We start from the raw sequence: 15,856 nt of genomic DNA, 5'->3' as shown, positions 1-15,856 counted from the left end.
ATTATTCTTTTGCTGCTTTCTTTTACATTAAGCAAATCTTTTCTGATAGAGCATCTTAATTTTAAATAATTTTTTCACTATTTTTATTTCTTGCTTCAGATTTATGTTAACTTAATTCCAATGAAATGTAGAAATGTTACACCTATATTGCTCTATTCCCCTTCCCCATTTTATGCTATGTTATTGTTATGCATGATATATCTATACATGTTATAGAGCCAACAATACATTGTTATAACTATTACTTTGTATAATTTTATGTATCTTAAAGAAGCTAAGAGAAGAAAGAAGCAATTACGTACTTATAGCTTTTTTTAATTTAGCTTTGTACTTGGTTCTCCTCATTTTTTCTTATGCATTCAAATTATCATGTGGAGTCATTTCTGTAGGCAAAATGCAGCTTTGTGCCCACCCCCTTCCTTTGTGTGGCTACCAGCAATAAATTTCTACATATTATAGTTCCAGCAATATAATTCTATGCATAGTGTTTTATATAACTGTTATTTAGGGGCGCCTGGGTGGCGCAGTCGGTTAAGCGTCCGACTTCAGCCAGGTCACGATCTCACGGTCCGTGAGTTCGAGCCCCGCGTCAGGCTCTGGGCTGATGGCTCGGAGCCTGGAGCCTGTTTCCGATTCTGTGTCTCCCTCTCTCTCTGCCCCTCCCCCGTTCATGCTCTGTCTCTCTCTGTCCCAAAAATAAATAAAAAACGTTGAAAAAAAAAAAAAAAATAACTGTTATTTAAATTAGTTAAGAGAAGAAAGAAAAAGAAATATGCACTTATATTGTCTTCTGTAGTTACATAATAAATTGCCTTTACTTGCCTTCTTTGTTTTCTCCTGTGGATGTGAATTTGGGGTCACTTGCTCCTAGCCTGAAGAACTTCCTTTAGTGTTTCTTTTTTTTCTTTCTTAAGTTTTTTTATTTTTATTTTTGAGAGACAGAGAAAGACAGAGCATGGAGTGAAAAAGGGCAGAAGGAGAAGGAGACACAGAATCTGAAGCAGGCTCCAGGCTCTGAGCTGTCAGCACAGAGCCTGACATGGGGCTCGAACTCATGAACTGTGAGATCATGACCTGAGCTGAAGTTGAATGCTTAACCAACTAAGCCACTCAGGAGCCCCTAATGATTCTTATAATGTGGTTCTACTAGCAGCAAATCCTCTCAGTGCTTGTTGATCAGGAAATGTCTTTATTTCACCTTTAGTTTTAAAAGAAAGTTTTGTCAGGTTCCCATTTATCGTTGCCAGTTTTGACTTTGAGCACTTTGAATACGTTATCCCATTGTCTTCTGGCTGCCATTATTTCTGATGAGAAGTCAGGTGTTAATCCTATCGGGCTCCCTTGAAAGTGAAAATTCATTTTTCTCTTTCTGCTTTCAATATTTATACTAAGATGTGTCTTTTGTGAAACTCTTTGAATTTATCCTACTTGGAATTTGTTGACACTTTTGGGTTTGTAGATTAAAGTTTTCATCAAGTTTTAGAAGTTTTCAACCATTATTTCTTCAAATATTTTTTCCTGCTCCTTTCTCTCTCACCTTTGTCTGGTACTCCCAACACATAAATGCTGGTTCACCTAATGGTATCCACATTTCTCTGAGGATCTCATTTTTCTTCATTCTCATTGCTCTCTGATGATTAGATTGAATACTCTCTATCAATCTATCTTTGAGTTTGCTACTTCTGCCAGTTTAATTTACTGCTGTGCTTTCTGATTTTTTTTTTGAGTTTTTATACTTTTCAAATCCAGAACACATTTGGTTCTTTTTTTTATAACTTATATGTCTTTGCTGATATTCTCTATTTGATGAAATAATACAAGCACACCTTTACTTACATACATAAATATATGTGTATGTATATGTATATATATATATGTGTGTGTGTGTGTGTGTGTGTGTGTGTGTGTGTGTATAGAAAGAGAGAGAGAGAGAGAGAAAAACTAGTACTATTTTGAAGTTTTTATCTGTTGTATCAAACATCTGCTCACTTTCATAGGCAGTGTATTTTGTTTTGGTTTGTTTTTTTGCCTGCTTTTTTCCTGTCAGACTTTCCATTTTCTTTGTATGCCTCACATTTTTTGTAGTTGTTGTTGGAAACTGGTTATTTTAGTTATTATATAGTAGAAATTCTGGGCTCTGGTTGATTCCCTCCACCCCCCTCCCCCCCAGGAGTTAGTTATTATTATTTGCTGCTTTATCTGTTTAGTGACTAGAATTATTTTGGTATAATCTGTTCTCCCCCCTCCCCATATAGCGTGAAGCCTCTGACATTGCTCCTTGGAGGATGTAGCCTCAGACATGTGCAAAGTCATTCTGGAATGACAATATTTTTCAGTCCCTTAAACTATCCCTTTTCTTGACTATACTCCATCCTTAAGTTCCACTAATTGTTGGCAGATTATGCTATGTCATGGAGCACAAATTTCTCCATGGATTAATCCAATTAAATTCAGAGTCCTTTACAAAAATAGTTCTTGAGATCAATTTTTGAGACTATCTGATCCTAGGAAGGCTCTTCTTAGCTGTCTATTTCTGTGGTTCTATCTGGTAAACTAGCTAGCCTATGGTTTCGCTTCTATCTCAAATGCATCTACCAGTTGCTTCTTAATTGCTTTACACCATAACCTCCACTGTTTTGAGAATGTCCTTTGGCCTGAACATCCCCACACTCTGTTACAAATGAAGTCAGCTTCTTCGGGAAGAAGCTCTATGTTTTATGGACTGCCTTTTCCCCTGAACAAAATCTCTGAACCAAGGCTGTGGAACTGAGGGAGGGAACAGTGGCATACTTCTCTCTGAGTGACACCCTGCTTTCAGAGCTGGATGCTTGGCAGAGTGGGGTCCTGCTGTAGCCTCTGGTCTATTTGGTTTGCCTCCCCTAAGTGGAACCTCTGCTCTGCCTATGAATTAGGGTGAGGGGTGACTGAGGCCACAGAGTTTTTAGAATGCTGAATCTAAGGTAAAGTCTCCATCCCTCAAGTCTGGGCTAGGCTGAAGAAGAGAATACCCACCTCTCAGTTGCATTTGCTTGAAACTTAGGGTCTATAACATCTAGTGGCAGATATGGAAATGCTAATGTCCTGCCCCTCCCAGAAAGATAATGTAGCAGCCTTCCAACTGGGAGCTGGTGGGAGAGGCAGGTCTGTATTCTTTGCTGCACTCATTTTGCTACAAGCTAAACCAGGAAGAGACAGGAGGGATTTCAAATACCACAGACTCTTCCTGTGCTTACCAAGTTTTAGTAAGTTTTCTTGAATAAATGTTTTTTTCATTTTCTGTATGCCCTTGGGATCATTTCGAGACTTTAAATAGGTGTTGTTTTTTGTTTTTTGTTCTCTGTGTGTGTGTGTGTGTGTGTGTGTTTTAATAATGCTCACTAGCTTTACTGGGAAGCAAATCCACAAAGCTCCCCATGTTGCCATGCTGGAAGTGAAACCTTTATATACTTCTTGAGTTAGTCAATATAGCAATTGTTATTCTGCCAGAAATAAAAAGGTTTATTATACCCTGTTATTTTCTTTAATCCTGGTATTTCTTGAATCTATTATTGATGAAGAGCAATGAACAGAAACATCCTCTTCATTTTGGCATGCAGTGGGACTTATATTTGAAGAGTATTAATGTGCTTTTCTATTTGTCTTTCTGAACATAATGATCTTCACTCTAGTCTACCTAGGGCACTCATTTGCTAGAAGAGAGATGAGAATTTGATACAAAAGAATGAAAATAAAGCAGCTCAGGCAAGATTCAGTTCCCTTCTCAAAACAGAGTTAGGTTTAATTGAAGGAGAAAGAATATTCCAAATTCCTTTTCCTTACCAGTTAGAATATCAGAAACTGTAAAGATCATTCCTTCCATGCACACCTTCCCCCAATCTATGGGGGAAGTTAAACACAGGAGTTTATTTCTAGGTAAGTGGCAAGGGAAGGAGCATGAAGAAGAAGAAGAAGAAGAAGAAGAAGAAGAAGAAGAAGGGAGACATTTTTAGACATATCTGGACTTCCGCCTTCCACTTTCTGGAGAGAAGCATCGGGAAGGGTGTGATGTTAAATAAACTGAAAAGAGATAAGCACAGGGACCCTTGTCCTGTTTGGGAATCTAGGAGGAGACCATTATGCAGCAGGTCTCATTTGCCACAAGGCACCCCAGCATTACGGGTGGTCGGCAAGATAAAACAGAAGAACTGATGAGTGCTGCTGAGCCTCCATCAGATCCTCTGAGGTATGGACACTGAATCGAGGACCACTCTGCCATGAGGGTCTCCTGTCGTAAATAAAGAGACTATGTGGCTTGGGCTGGGGATTGACTTCTAGACCAGGGGCTGGATAGAGGACAGGGCATTCACTCAAGGTCTGGAGACAGTGAAAGCTGAGAGAAAATCGAATTATCAAGAAGGAACTCCTAGGAACATTGCCAAGGCAGAGGGACAGAAGCTAGTCCACCAGCCACATGCTGTAGCACTGGCTGCCGGCGCCCAGGTGGTCAAAGAACATTATATCAAAGAACAGCAGATGTAAGCCAGCTTACTGTCAAGGACTGGCAAGAGGCCAGAGTCCCTGTCATCCCTCCCACTCCACCAAGACCATGAGATCACGTAAACCTCACCTTTATCTCCTCTACTCTTGCCACGTTCTTAGGAAGAAGGTGGGAGTGACATTTGAGCGTTTCCACCCAGTTTTAACAGCACATGCCAATGACGCTGTTTAAAAAATAAGAGACTGCACTAACGTTCATTTCATATATTTTCTCCATTTTCCTTTGACAGCCAGTAGTATTATAGATAGCTGCAGACAAAATGAAGGGGTTCCATTCTCTTTGCACTTCTGATTTATAAGATGGGTAAATTCTATAGCAACACTGCAAATATATGAGCTTGCTGGGCACATAATAAATATAATTTTTTATCCTCCCCTTTTTTCTTTTCAGATCAGAGTAGGCATTTTTTAAATATATATTTTTGGCTGCCCAGCATCCAAACATTTTTTGGAAGGGAGTATACCAAAACAGATCAAATTAGAGTCAGAGCTTCCCTTAGCGTTATGGAAGTGGGGCTAGGGGAGTTATTCCTCTGCCTGGCCCCTCATAGTAATGCAGGGCATGTAACCGAGGTCTAGCTAAGTGGACTTCCATACCGCTCTTTAAACCTCAAGGGACTATTGTCAAGGTTCAGAGAGAAGTACAGGTTTTCAAGGCAACAGTGACTACAGAGATTAAATTCTGAGCGTAACTGTGAGTGTCCAATAACAGGAAGTCCAGGATGCTCAGGTCTTACCAGCCTGAACAGACATCAGTGGCATGACCTTGAGAGCTGCTGTCTCCATCAGTGTGGGCTGCCGTCACAAAATACCATAGACTGAGTGGCTGAAACAACAGAAATTTATTTTCTCACAGTTCTGGAGGCTGGGAAGTCTAAGATCAAGTTACTAGCCGATTCAGTTTGTCAGAGCTCCCTTCCTGGCTTGCAGACGCCTCCTCACTGTGTCCTCACATGGCCTTTCCTCTGTGTGTGCACGTGGAAACAGAAAGAGACAGATCTCTTTGTTCCTCCTCTCCTAGGGCCATCAATCCTATTGGATTAGGATTCTACCCTGAGCACCTTTTGGGATGAGCACTGGGTGTTGTATGGAAACCAATTTGACAGTAAATTTCATATATTAAAAAATAAAAAAAATAAAAAAAAATAAAAAAAAAAAAAAGGATTCTACCCTGATGACCTCATTTAGCCTTAATTACATCCTAAAAGTCTTATTTCAAATACAGTAACATTAGAGGTTAGGGCTGCCTTGCTTCTTTCTATTCCTGACCTAATTCTAATTCACCAATTCTATCAAGTATCTCCTATCTTTCCAACAAATCCTTGTTCTGTTTAGGCTAACCAGAGCTAATTTTTATTATTGGCAACCATGAACCCAGACTGGAACAGATATTAGTATCAGAAGACAATCACTCAGGGAATTGGTGTTGGTTATTTGCCCTAATAGGGGCTAAAGAAAATGAAAACTCAGAGTTTGGGAATGAGAACTTGTCAGCCATAACAAATAGCTGGATAATTTTTCTCCTGTGGTGATCTTTAATGAAGTGCCCATTGAAAAGAAGGATTTAAGGGATCAAAGTGTCACTGCCACTGAACAGTGTGAATGGCAGGAAGAATTTAAAGACATCAGGTTGAGGTGGATGCTTCTAATGAAACTGGACAGCTTAAAAAAGAGATGACAAACTCAAATCTCTATATTTTAGCTCAAGGCATAGACCCAGGGAATTTCTCTGGTTGTGATAAACATCTGCATAAATGTCTGCCAAAAATCAAAAGCAAATTTTAAATTTTGTGGGCTCCTGAATAAAGCCCTTTGAGTTGCCAGACTCACCAAGTTGCTCATGTGAAAGTGACGGGGCTGATTAGTAAATAATGGAAAACTGAACCAAGGCTTGGGCATAGCCCCAAACCACATTCTACACTAAGCCTTGCTTGACAACCGGAGGAGACCCACCTCATTTCTTTTTGCATCTTGGCCATCTTATATCAGGGCTGAGCCAGCTCTCTGGCTGTATCAATGGACCTTGATCATCCCACCTGCCACACAGAGCATCATCCCAGCAGGATCTGGAAAGTAAGCTTTCACTGAAAAAATAACTAGTACCAAGCTTCTCTTGGTTTCTGCCTGTCCTCTGAGCCTTCTTTTTCAATCTTCATTTTTATTCTGTCAGTTACAGAATATCCTGCCATTCAAGCTCTTTCTTACTCAAATTAACCATAGTTTCTAGTGGTTGAAACTGAAGTCAGAAGCATTTCCCTCACCTCTTACCTTTTGACCTACTTTTCTTTTATTTCTTCCGTTATCTGGTTCATAAGGCAGACAGTTGTGGTTAATCTTTGAGCCAAGTCAGGTCATCCATCCATTCCCATACCAAATATTAAGCACTGTGTTAGGCTCTAGTGGTACACAGAATTAATGTGTCTGTGACCAGGGATAAGGACCTATGAGAAGGAATGCCCTGAAGGGTCAAGGGGACTATATTTGTAAATGGACCTGGGAGAAGCAATTAGTGATCTAGGATTACATATTTACTTGATATCTGGTCTATAATTTGGTACTAGTTATTTTTTCAGTGAAATTTACTTAGATCATCCACCTACAATGTGTAAGACTTGGAGTCAGATTAGAAAAAAAAATCTTAGAACTGCTTTTGTGTACTTAACATGAGCTTCCAGTCCTGTAGCCTTAGTTGAGCCTCATTATTCATCTTCCTGCTATGAAGAGGCCCTTTAGGATACCTTAAGGTTGTAAGAAATACTAAAGGGGTGGATCCATCATAGTAGCTTTAGAATAATGTTTTTATTTCATGCAAAATCATTTACTTCTGAACTCCATCAGCACATTAGCCCTTGACCTAGAGAGTATATTATGTTAGTTAATTAATTAAGTTAGTTAGCTAACTGATGGTTAAACAGAAAGTTACTAGACCATCTGCCTAAGATATAACAGTTTATTTTCCAGTATGGTATTGTAACCACGACAAAATCTCATTTTGAGCTTAAAGTTTACGTGATGCTCTAGAGCCATTTTTCTCAATTCCCATCCCCCTTGTATAGAACTACAAATAACAGAGGTATAGGAAATAAGGCAGTGTGCACCGGCACCAAGGCTTGCTCTGCATTTTTTTTTTTTATTGCATTCTGGTTTCCTTTTTAGTTGTCATTTAGCACGCTTCTGTTTTTAATTGGAAAGAATATTTTGGATAAATTAATTTATTTGACTGTACCATCTATGGCACTATCACTAGGTGCGTAAAATAGTACGTTAACTTTTACCGTGAAGCTTCTCCTTTGGAATATCAAGACTGGCTAGCATCTAAGCCAGTATTTATTTTAATGTGCAATCTAAATCAAGAACCAAGCCATCAAAGCTCTCCTGACCAACAGCTAAAAAGGTGTTTCAGAGACAGGGAAAACAACTATCTTTTTTTTTTTTTAACCAGAAAATTTGTCTATTCAATGTAAATAATATCTAAAAAATAATGTCTAAAATGTCTATGTTCCTAAAGTAGCCCATCTTTTTGTGTTTGTTTGTTTGTTTTGGTTTGGTTTTGTCTTTCAAGAGACTTGCCAAGATGATACGAGGTTAACACTACTAAAGAAAACTAATATGCTAGGAGAGGATCCCTCAGCCACTGACCTTGTTAACAATGGGCCTGAAGCCTCTACAGTTAGCTCTGAAAGAAGATTAAAACTTTAATTAAGTGTCAAAGGAGAAATAGCAGGCATATTTCAAGAAAGCAAAACATGGCAGATGTCAATATTCTTCTGGAAGAGTACCAATTCTTATCTATGGAACTGAAACTAAATATGAAATTAATGTGTGTCATCTTCACTAGGGAGTTTTAATTTGCATCCAGATGCCAACATGGGTTACCTCCAAATACCTGGCTGTTCTTTAAATAGTATGTTTAGAGAATGTGGTCACCAGAAGAAGAACTTGAGCTAAGGCTATAACCCCAAAGCCTGTGGTCTCCCATGTTATCTTCAGAGGTTTTAGGATTTGCTTCCACTAAGAAATTATAACCCTAAGAACTGCCTGGTTTCGTATTTAAGGCTCCAAATAAATATTTCCACTTTGATTCTCTGGAAAATGACTTTATTTGGCAATTTTGTAACAAAGAGTTACGCTCTTGGGGCCACTAAGGTGTAGGGAGATTTAAATTTTTTTTAAGTTTACTTATTTTGAGAGACAGAGGGAGAGTGCAAATACACAAGTAGGGGAAAGGCAGAAAGAGAGAGAGACAGAATCCCAAGCAGGCTCCACATTGTCAGCACAGAGCCTGATGCAGGACTCAAACTCATGAATGATATCATGACCTGAGCTGAAATCAAGGGTCAGATGCTTAACTGACTGAGCCACCCAGGTGCCCACACTAGGCATTTTTAAATGTACCCAGTGGAAGCCATTACCAAAGTGATTTGCTATCCACCAGGATCCATTTGAAATTACTACAACAAAGTCTTCTTTAAGAGTCATTTTACATTGTTATTTTCTCACTTCCCCCACAGAATTTTGACCCAATGAAATATGTATATTTTTGAGAGTTTTTTAAAATCGATTATCCTGTTGTATTTCTATGCTACCAAAACATGTTTATAAGTGGGAATTATTTTCTTTGTAATTTTGTAAAGCTCTGTGGTTAAAATGTTTTTCTCTATTATTATAACATTTTCATTAACTAATAATTTACAAAACCAAAGGAAACATATTAAATTTTTGGCACATCAGTATTGCAAAAACATAAAACCTCACTTCTTTAACAATTCTTCTTTTTTAATGTTTATTTGTTTTTGAGAGAGAGAGAGAGAGAGAGAGAGAGAGCACAAGTGGGGGAGGGGCAGAGAGAGAGAGGGAGACACAGAATCTGAAGCAGGCTCCACATTGTCAGCACAGAGCCTGATGCGGGACTCAAACTCATGAATGATATCAAGACCTGAGCTGAAATCAAGGGTCAGATGCTTAACCGACTGAGTCACCCAGATACCCCAGGTGTAGGAAGATCTAGAACTCAACTTTAAGCAGTTTAGAATTCAAATCTTGATCATTGTCTCCAATCACTTCACACAGAAAGAGAGGGGAGCAGGAAGAGGGAAAAGGGCATTAAGTGTAGAGAGCTAACAAGGAGGTCATACACGGTCTTTAGCAGTCCTTTGTATAGCATGAAGACACAGCAGAAACAATGAAAACCCCATTGTTTATGGGAGGTCTATGAAGGGAGAACCCAGAGGAGAGCCCACAATTGTCTCTATCATGGCAGAATGAAGCTTATTTGTGGACTTGCCCTCCTGGGCATACAACTTTGCTCCTGTCCAATCATCTGACACCTGCTTCGACATAGCTGATCTCATAAAAAGGAAGAGAATCTATGACATCATCATGCCCCTGGGGGAGCTCTCTATAAGTCAGGGAGGTCTCCTCACGCAAGTGTCTCTGTCCATCCATGATGAAGTGAACACCAGGCTGGCTTTGAAGGTCTCAGCTTCTGACTCCGTGAAATGCTGGACTGTGGTAGACTTGAGCTTTCCAATAAAGGAGGTATTAACCCCGGGTGGCTACTGAGTACTTGAGATGTGGCTAATGCAACAGAAGAACTGCATTTTTACTTTTATTTAACTTCAAACACTGGTATTTGATTCTATTACTGAAAAGCTTTTAAATATGTTTGGGGCAACTGTGGCATATGAATCTGCTGTTTCAGCTGTAAATTTTAAGAAATCTAATTACTATTCAAGTATTTCCAATGAAAATTAAGTGTCTGAATTGGGATATGTCCTAAGTGTAAAATACAAGCCAGATTTTGAAGACTTAATACAGAAAAAGAATCTACAATATCTCATTGATAAGTTTTATACTGACTACATATTAAAATGATAATATTTTTAACATGTTGGATTAAATAAAACATTATTAAAATTAATGGCTCATTATGTTTCTATTGGACAATGCTAGACTAGACTACTCTAGACAACCCTCATACTTACAGCTTCTGTATTAAGTGTATGCTGAAGAGGATGGGAAGCCGAAGTGGAAATGCTCTTCAACCAGTTAAGAAAAAAAATGTTTTTAAAGTGCAAATGTGAAACAAGAACCTTCCTTAGCCACTTTTCTGCACACCTCTTCCAAGATCAAAGTATTTAAATAGTGTCTCTGCTCTCTGCACAGTAAAAACTTGGTGACTGCTTTGCTCTACCCTGGTCATCTCATGATTTTCTCCTTCAATTCTCAGAACTGTGCCATGTTCATCAGCAGTTAATGCTTGCACCAGCCCCAGGACTGAAATTAGTGGCCTGGCGGAAATGGCAACACTGAACTCCCCTTACCACACAATCTCACTCTCATGACTTTTCCTTTAAAAATCCATAAACCAATGTAGCCGTAATGCATAGATCATTCTCCTTCCTCTCTGAAGGATAATGAATACCTTTTCTTCCTTCTTTCTTATTCCTCCAGTATCATGTCATTCTCCATTTCTTCCATTGATGTCCATTGAGCCCTTTCCTTGTGCCAGGCACTGTGTGCAGCATGGAAGTGAAGGACACACAGCCTGCTTCAGACAGACATTTAGATAATTGTTAAATGCAGCACAATAAAGGAGAAATGCACTGTGCCCACAGTAGGAGGGATGCCTACCGGAAGTGTAATTACCAAGGAGCTGACCTTTGACTGTTCCTTCTTCCTTTGACTTCCCAAAGGAAGGCAAATAGGAGAGATGGCATTCCGGGCAGGGGGGCAGTAGGTGCGAGTGTATGGAGGCTGAGGCTGTGTGGCATCTTGGAAAATGAAAGCAGGTTGGTCTTTCTTGGGTATAAGAAATAAGGCATGGGAAGGAAGTAAAAGGAAGGTGAGTAGCCAACATGAAGCCATTAAGTTCCCATTTATAAGATATCATGAAGAGGAGAGGAAGATCAGAGAATACATCAAAACTATCAACAGGTTGTGTAAGTTTCTTCCTCCTCCTTCCAGAGCAGCTTACACATTACCAGCAAGCTAAGAAATCCTCATTCTCCCAGAGGTCATTATAGAACTTAGGAGTTTCCAATATGTCTGTGGCATCATCACCTCTGTCATTCAACAGCATTTATTGGGTACCTAGCATGAGCCAGTCACTTACCTACTATAATAAGGATGCAGAAGACCGGCTTCCTAACTAATTTCAGGAAGTCACAGTCAGTCCAGAGAGTATTAATAACAGGCAACGCACAGGTAGTTTGGCAGGGATGCATAATTTTTTCCTTTCTTACTACTTGGGAATAAAAGGCATGTGTTTAAAATGTTTTGGGAGTAGAAATAACCTGCTCCCCAAATCAGTGTTTCCTATTCTCAGCCTTTTTCTCTGCAACTAATGACCTAAATTTGAATTGAAAAAAAAAAAATAGTATTCACATGGACTTCATTCCCCAATCTTCCTGGTTTAAATCACTCTCTGGAGTGTTTCTCAGAACAGGCCATTATGATCACAAGTTAAGAGAATGTTGGTGGAGAAAAGAAGCTTAAGCTTAGGCAAAGTACATTCCCCTTCATTTTAAAGTGGTAACATGTAAAAAACTGAATTCACTTGAACTCCATTGGATATAGAATGTATCAATGCTCTGATTTCACTCATTTGAATATTGTTGAGTTTCCCATAGTTCCAAAATGACTTTAAAAATAGTATTCTTTCCTACACTATGGGTAAAAATATGCTATGGGTCTTAGATACACCACAGTTTTAAATATTATCCATGCAAGAGCTTCAGTGTGTCATAAAATTCAGTAGTTCATTGTTTCCTACCTCCGAATGGCTGCAGTTGTCATGAAAACATTGCCATGGCTCAAGCCCCAAATCAGAAGCCAACCCAAACCTGCCATGTGGTCGATTCTCCCTGCAACTGCCTGCTGCTTTCCCCAAGCTCCCCCTCTGCCAGCTCCCTTCACCCAGCAGGTAAAAGGCAAGCAGTGGGCACCTTTGTCAGCCAGGCAGCTGGGCGACTGCAGGCAGCCAAAGGTCAAAGAATCATCTGTGGTAAGAGGACAATTTGCTGAACCCAAATCTAAAGTTCTTCCAGTCTAAACCCATCGGGCAGTGCTTAATGTCTAGAGCTACAGTAGCTAGCTTTGAGTTCAAATCTGTATTGTGGAATTTGAACCACTGAAACACCCATCACCACAAAAAACCTCTATGAATCTTGTTAACAAAACAGGAAGACCTTCTGCCAATAGCTGAGAAATAAATTCCTTCTTTCCTGCTGCTTGGACCACAGCATAATGAGGGCTCCCAAGCTCTCTTTGCAGTAATAAAACAAATGCCCAGGCTTTTCCTTTTGATGTGTTCCAGTTTAAAAGTTTAGAGTTGATGCCTTTTCATCCTTAATTTATCTTCCCTTGTAAATATTTCTGTACCCTTTCCAGTATCTGAAGTCTACACATTTTCAAAGTATAATTCACTCCTTCTCCGATTTCAGTTGTATAACTTTATGTTATGGGTCAAATTTTGGGCTAAATAAACATACCTCAGGCTACAGACCTGCAAATACCTCTGGCAGCAAATTAACTCAAACAAATGTTTTGGCTGGGTGGTGAGGTTGTTTTTTAATAATCTTTCTGATCTGCCTGGAGGTCCAAGGATAGCCTAGGTGAACTCCAAAAAGCTTTTCTAACTTTGTATTTTCTGCTACATTAATAGAAGGTTCTTGAAGTTGTTTAAGTGGTTGGTTTAAAATTCCACCACCAGAGGGTGCTACTTGTTTGCTTCTAAAATTCATTTCACTCTCAGATTTGAAAGATGGAGGCCCTGTCACCAAAGACTTGTCCCTGCAGCACCCAGTATTACCCAGGAAAGGTTTCCAGAAGACCTGTAGGCAACGCTCTACTTCAAGGAATCAGACTTCACTTCGCTTTGGACATTACATGTTTGGAACCAAAATTGAAAATCTCTGTAGCTTGCACAAACCCAACTGCACTAATTTATATATTCGCTGTAAAGCAAGCAAGACATTCGAATCATTTTCCATCCTCATGACTTGTGTTCAGTATTTACTACATGATGACAATGAAACCCAAACTCAAACATTCTCTTCACCACACCAAAAAGTAAAATAACATAAAGTAAAAAGAGAATTTGCCTAGCTATGCCAATCATGCTGTTTTCCAACAATGTAAACAACTCTTACACACATACATCTCTTCTGCTTGAGTGTAATGTCTCATTTCTAGGGAGCATTTTATAAGCTTCAATTTCTCTTACTGTATTTTTTTTAATGACTGGGATTTGCATCTGACTTTTCCACTTGACGTTTTCTGGTATGCATGAAGAAAGCATGGAATTCACTTCCCATTCACCTATGCGGAGTGTGCATGGAAAACTTTTTTAAATTTTAGATTTTAAGTTTTAAATGGTAAGACACTCTAGTGTGTTGTCATCTGAATAGCAAAGCCAATCAGGGGTCAGCGAAGTTTTTCCATAAAGTTCCACACTGTAGTAAAGATTTCTGGCTATATGAGGTGTAAGTTCTGTGTCACAGTTACTCAATCCTACCATAACAGCAAGAAAGTAGCCACAAAGACTGTAGACACCAATGACTGGTTGTGATTGTAGTTCAGAATACTTTATTTTGAGGAACAGGTGGTGTTCTGCTACTTGCTGACTCCTGAAAATGATGAATCTTAATGTACACCTTGTTTTTATTGATAAAATTCAGAAAAGTTTCTATAATGTCATCCTGTGATGATTTTGTCCTTCCTCATACAGTTGTGACAAAGCGTGACCTAAGTGATCCATTTTAAAGCTCATGGGTCCTTTGGAGGAGTACCACTAGGCTCCCTGTCCAGAACTGTCAAAATCTGAGCCAAAGGAGATCTGCACTTTCAGTGTGTCATCATGTTTATGTCTTATGAAGATTGGTTGTGGTAAAGATATAAAACCAAGAAGGATGTGACACCCTGGCAATTTCTCCTAGAGATAATATGGAAAGCAAATAAAAGACATAGCTTATTTACCTTCAGACTGATGTGTAGCCAGAGGAGTCTGGGTCTCCTTGGAGTATGACACAACTTCCCTGGGCAGAAAATCCACCTGGGTAACCTTCGACACACCCAGCCTGTGCAGTCTTCGTCTGTAAGTAACAAAGGACAAACACTTAAAAGAGGGAAGGCGTTCTTTGCAGAAAAGCTATCAGTAATAACGCACAGGACCAACACAAACCCCAACCTGCAGTTTCTCAGTGCAAGGGGCTTGGGCTGGACGCTGGGACACTTGGCTTCTTGGCCCATGTTGGCCCTAATTTTCTGGTGATGTCAGATAGGTCCCTCATGCTGACCCTCAGTTTTTCTATCTGTAAAACAAGGTCTTGGTCTGGCTCAGAGGAGACGCTTCCATTCTGAGCACCTTTGATTTTGCTTGTTTTAAATCAATAAAGGGAATTTTCATTGGTAATACAAGATCCTAGCCTCTTACATGAGATAGACAAAGGAAAAGCAGTGATTCTCAAGTCAGAAGAAAAGAAAGATGATTTCTTAATGGAGTAACATGTTTGCTATGATAGCATCGAGAGGAGCACATTCCAAGAGGGAGTATAACACTTCTCAGTTCTCCAGAAGAGGAAGTAACACAGATCAGCATGTGAATCTGTGTAAAGGCACATTGCTAAAGCATAGGTGAGTCAAGAGGGCACTGGGCTAAGAGTGACAGGATTTTAGCTTGGAATTCCCCAACTGTGACCATGTGCAAAACAATTTCTAAATATTTATGTCACGCTTCAAGTGTTTTCAGATGTTTCTAACATCTATCACATCATCTGTTCTCACAACACCTCTAGGAGGCATATGGGAAGATGTTATCACCATCTCCATTTTATAGATGAGGAAAATGAAATGCAGTGTAAGAGACATGTCCAGGTATATAGAACTCATACATGGTTAAAGTACTGTTGGCCTGAATCCTGGTCCAGTGCCTTTTCCACCAAGCCAACTCCTACCTAGGGCTCTTAATGGTGGTTTCTGAGTTACTGCAGAAATCTGAAGTGCCTTCTGAGTCCCCCAGGAACATCCAAATCATGGCGGCAGCAGAGTCTGGTGGTTAAGCGCGTAGACTCTAGCCCCCCCACTTACCAGCTGTGTGTGTGATCTTAAACAAGGTGCCTAACCTCTCTGCACGTCAGTTTTGTCATCTATAAAATGGAGATATTACTATTACTTGCTATTAGGATTGTTATGGGAACGTATATATACGACACACATATGATGCATATACTACATATGTATTATGTGCACATATGTACATAATTTTCACACTTACATCTTAAAACAGTTTCTGGAACATTATTTTTAACAAATAGACTTA

At 39.4% G+C, this 15,856-nt stretch overlaps 1 protein-coding gene across 3 annotated transcripts in view; it reads right to left on the bottom strand.

The window, feature by feature from the left end:
- The window catches only part of DYNC1I1 (dynein cytoplasmic 1 intermediate chain 1), a 314,065-nt gene that overhangs the window by 224,989 nt on the left and 73,220 nt on the right, over positions 1-15,856 (bottom strand). For all 3 annotated transcript variants that reach the window (XM_060632523.3, XM_060632522.3, XM_060632525.3), the window contains one exon: positions 14,515-14,630. In XM_060632523.3, coding sequence (XP_060488506.1) covers positions 14,515-14,630 — 116 coding nt within the window. The remainder of the gene's footprint in view (positions 1-14,514; positions 14,631-15,856) is intronic.

The sequence above is a fragment of the Panthera onca genome, chromosome A2, assembly GCF_046562875.1.
Source record: "Panthera onca isolate mPanOnc1 chromosome A2, mPanOnc1 haplotype 2, whole genome shotgun sequence".
Taxonomy (NCBI): Eukaryota; Metazoa; Chordata; class Mammalia; order Carnivora; family Felidae; genus Panthera; species Panthera onca.
This window is presented reverse-complemented; position numbering and strand designations above follow the sequence as displayed.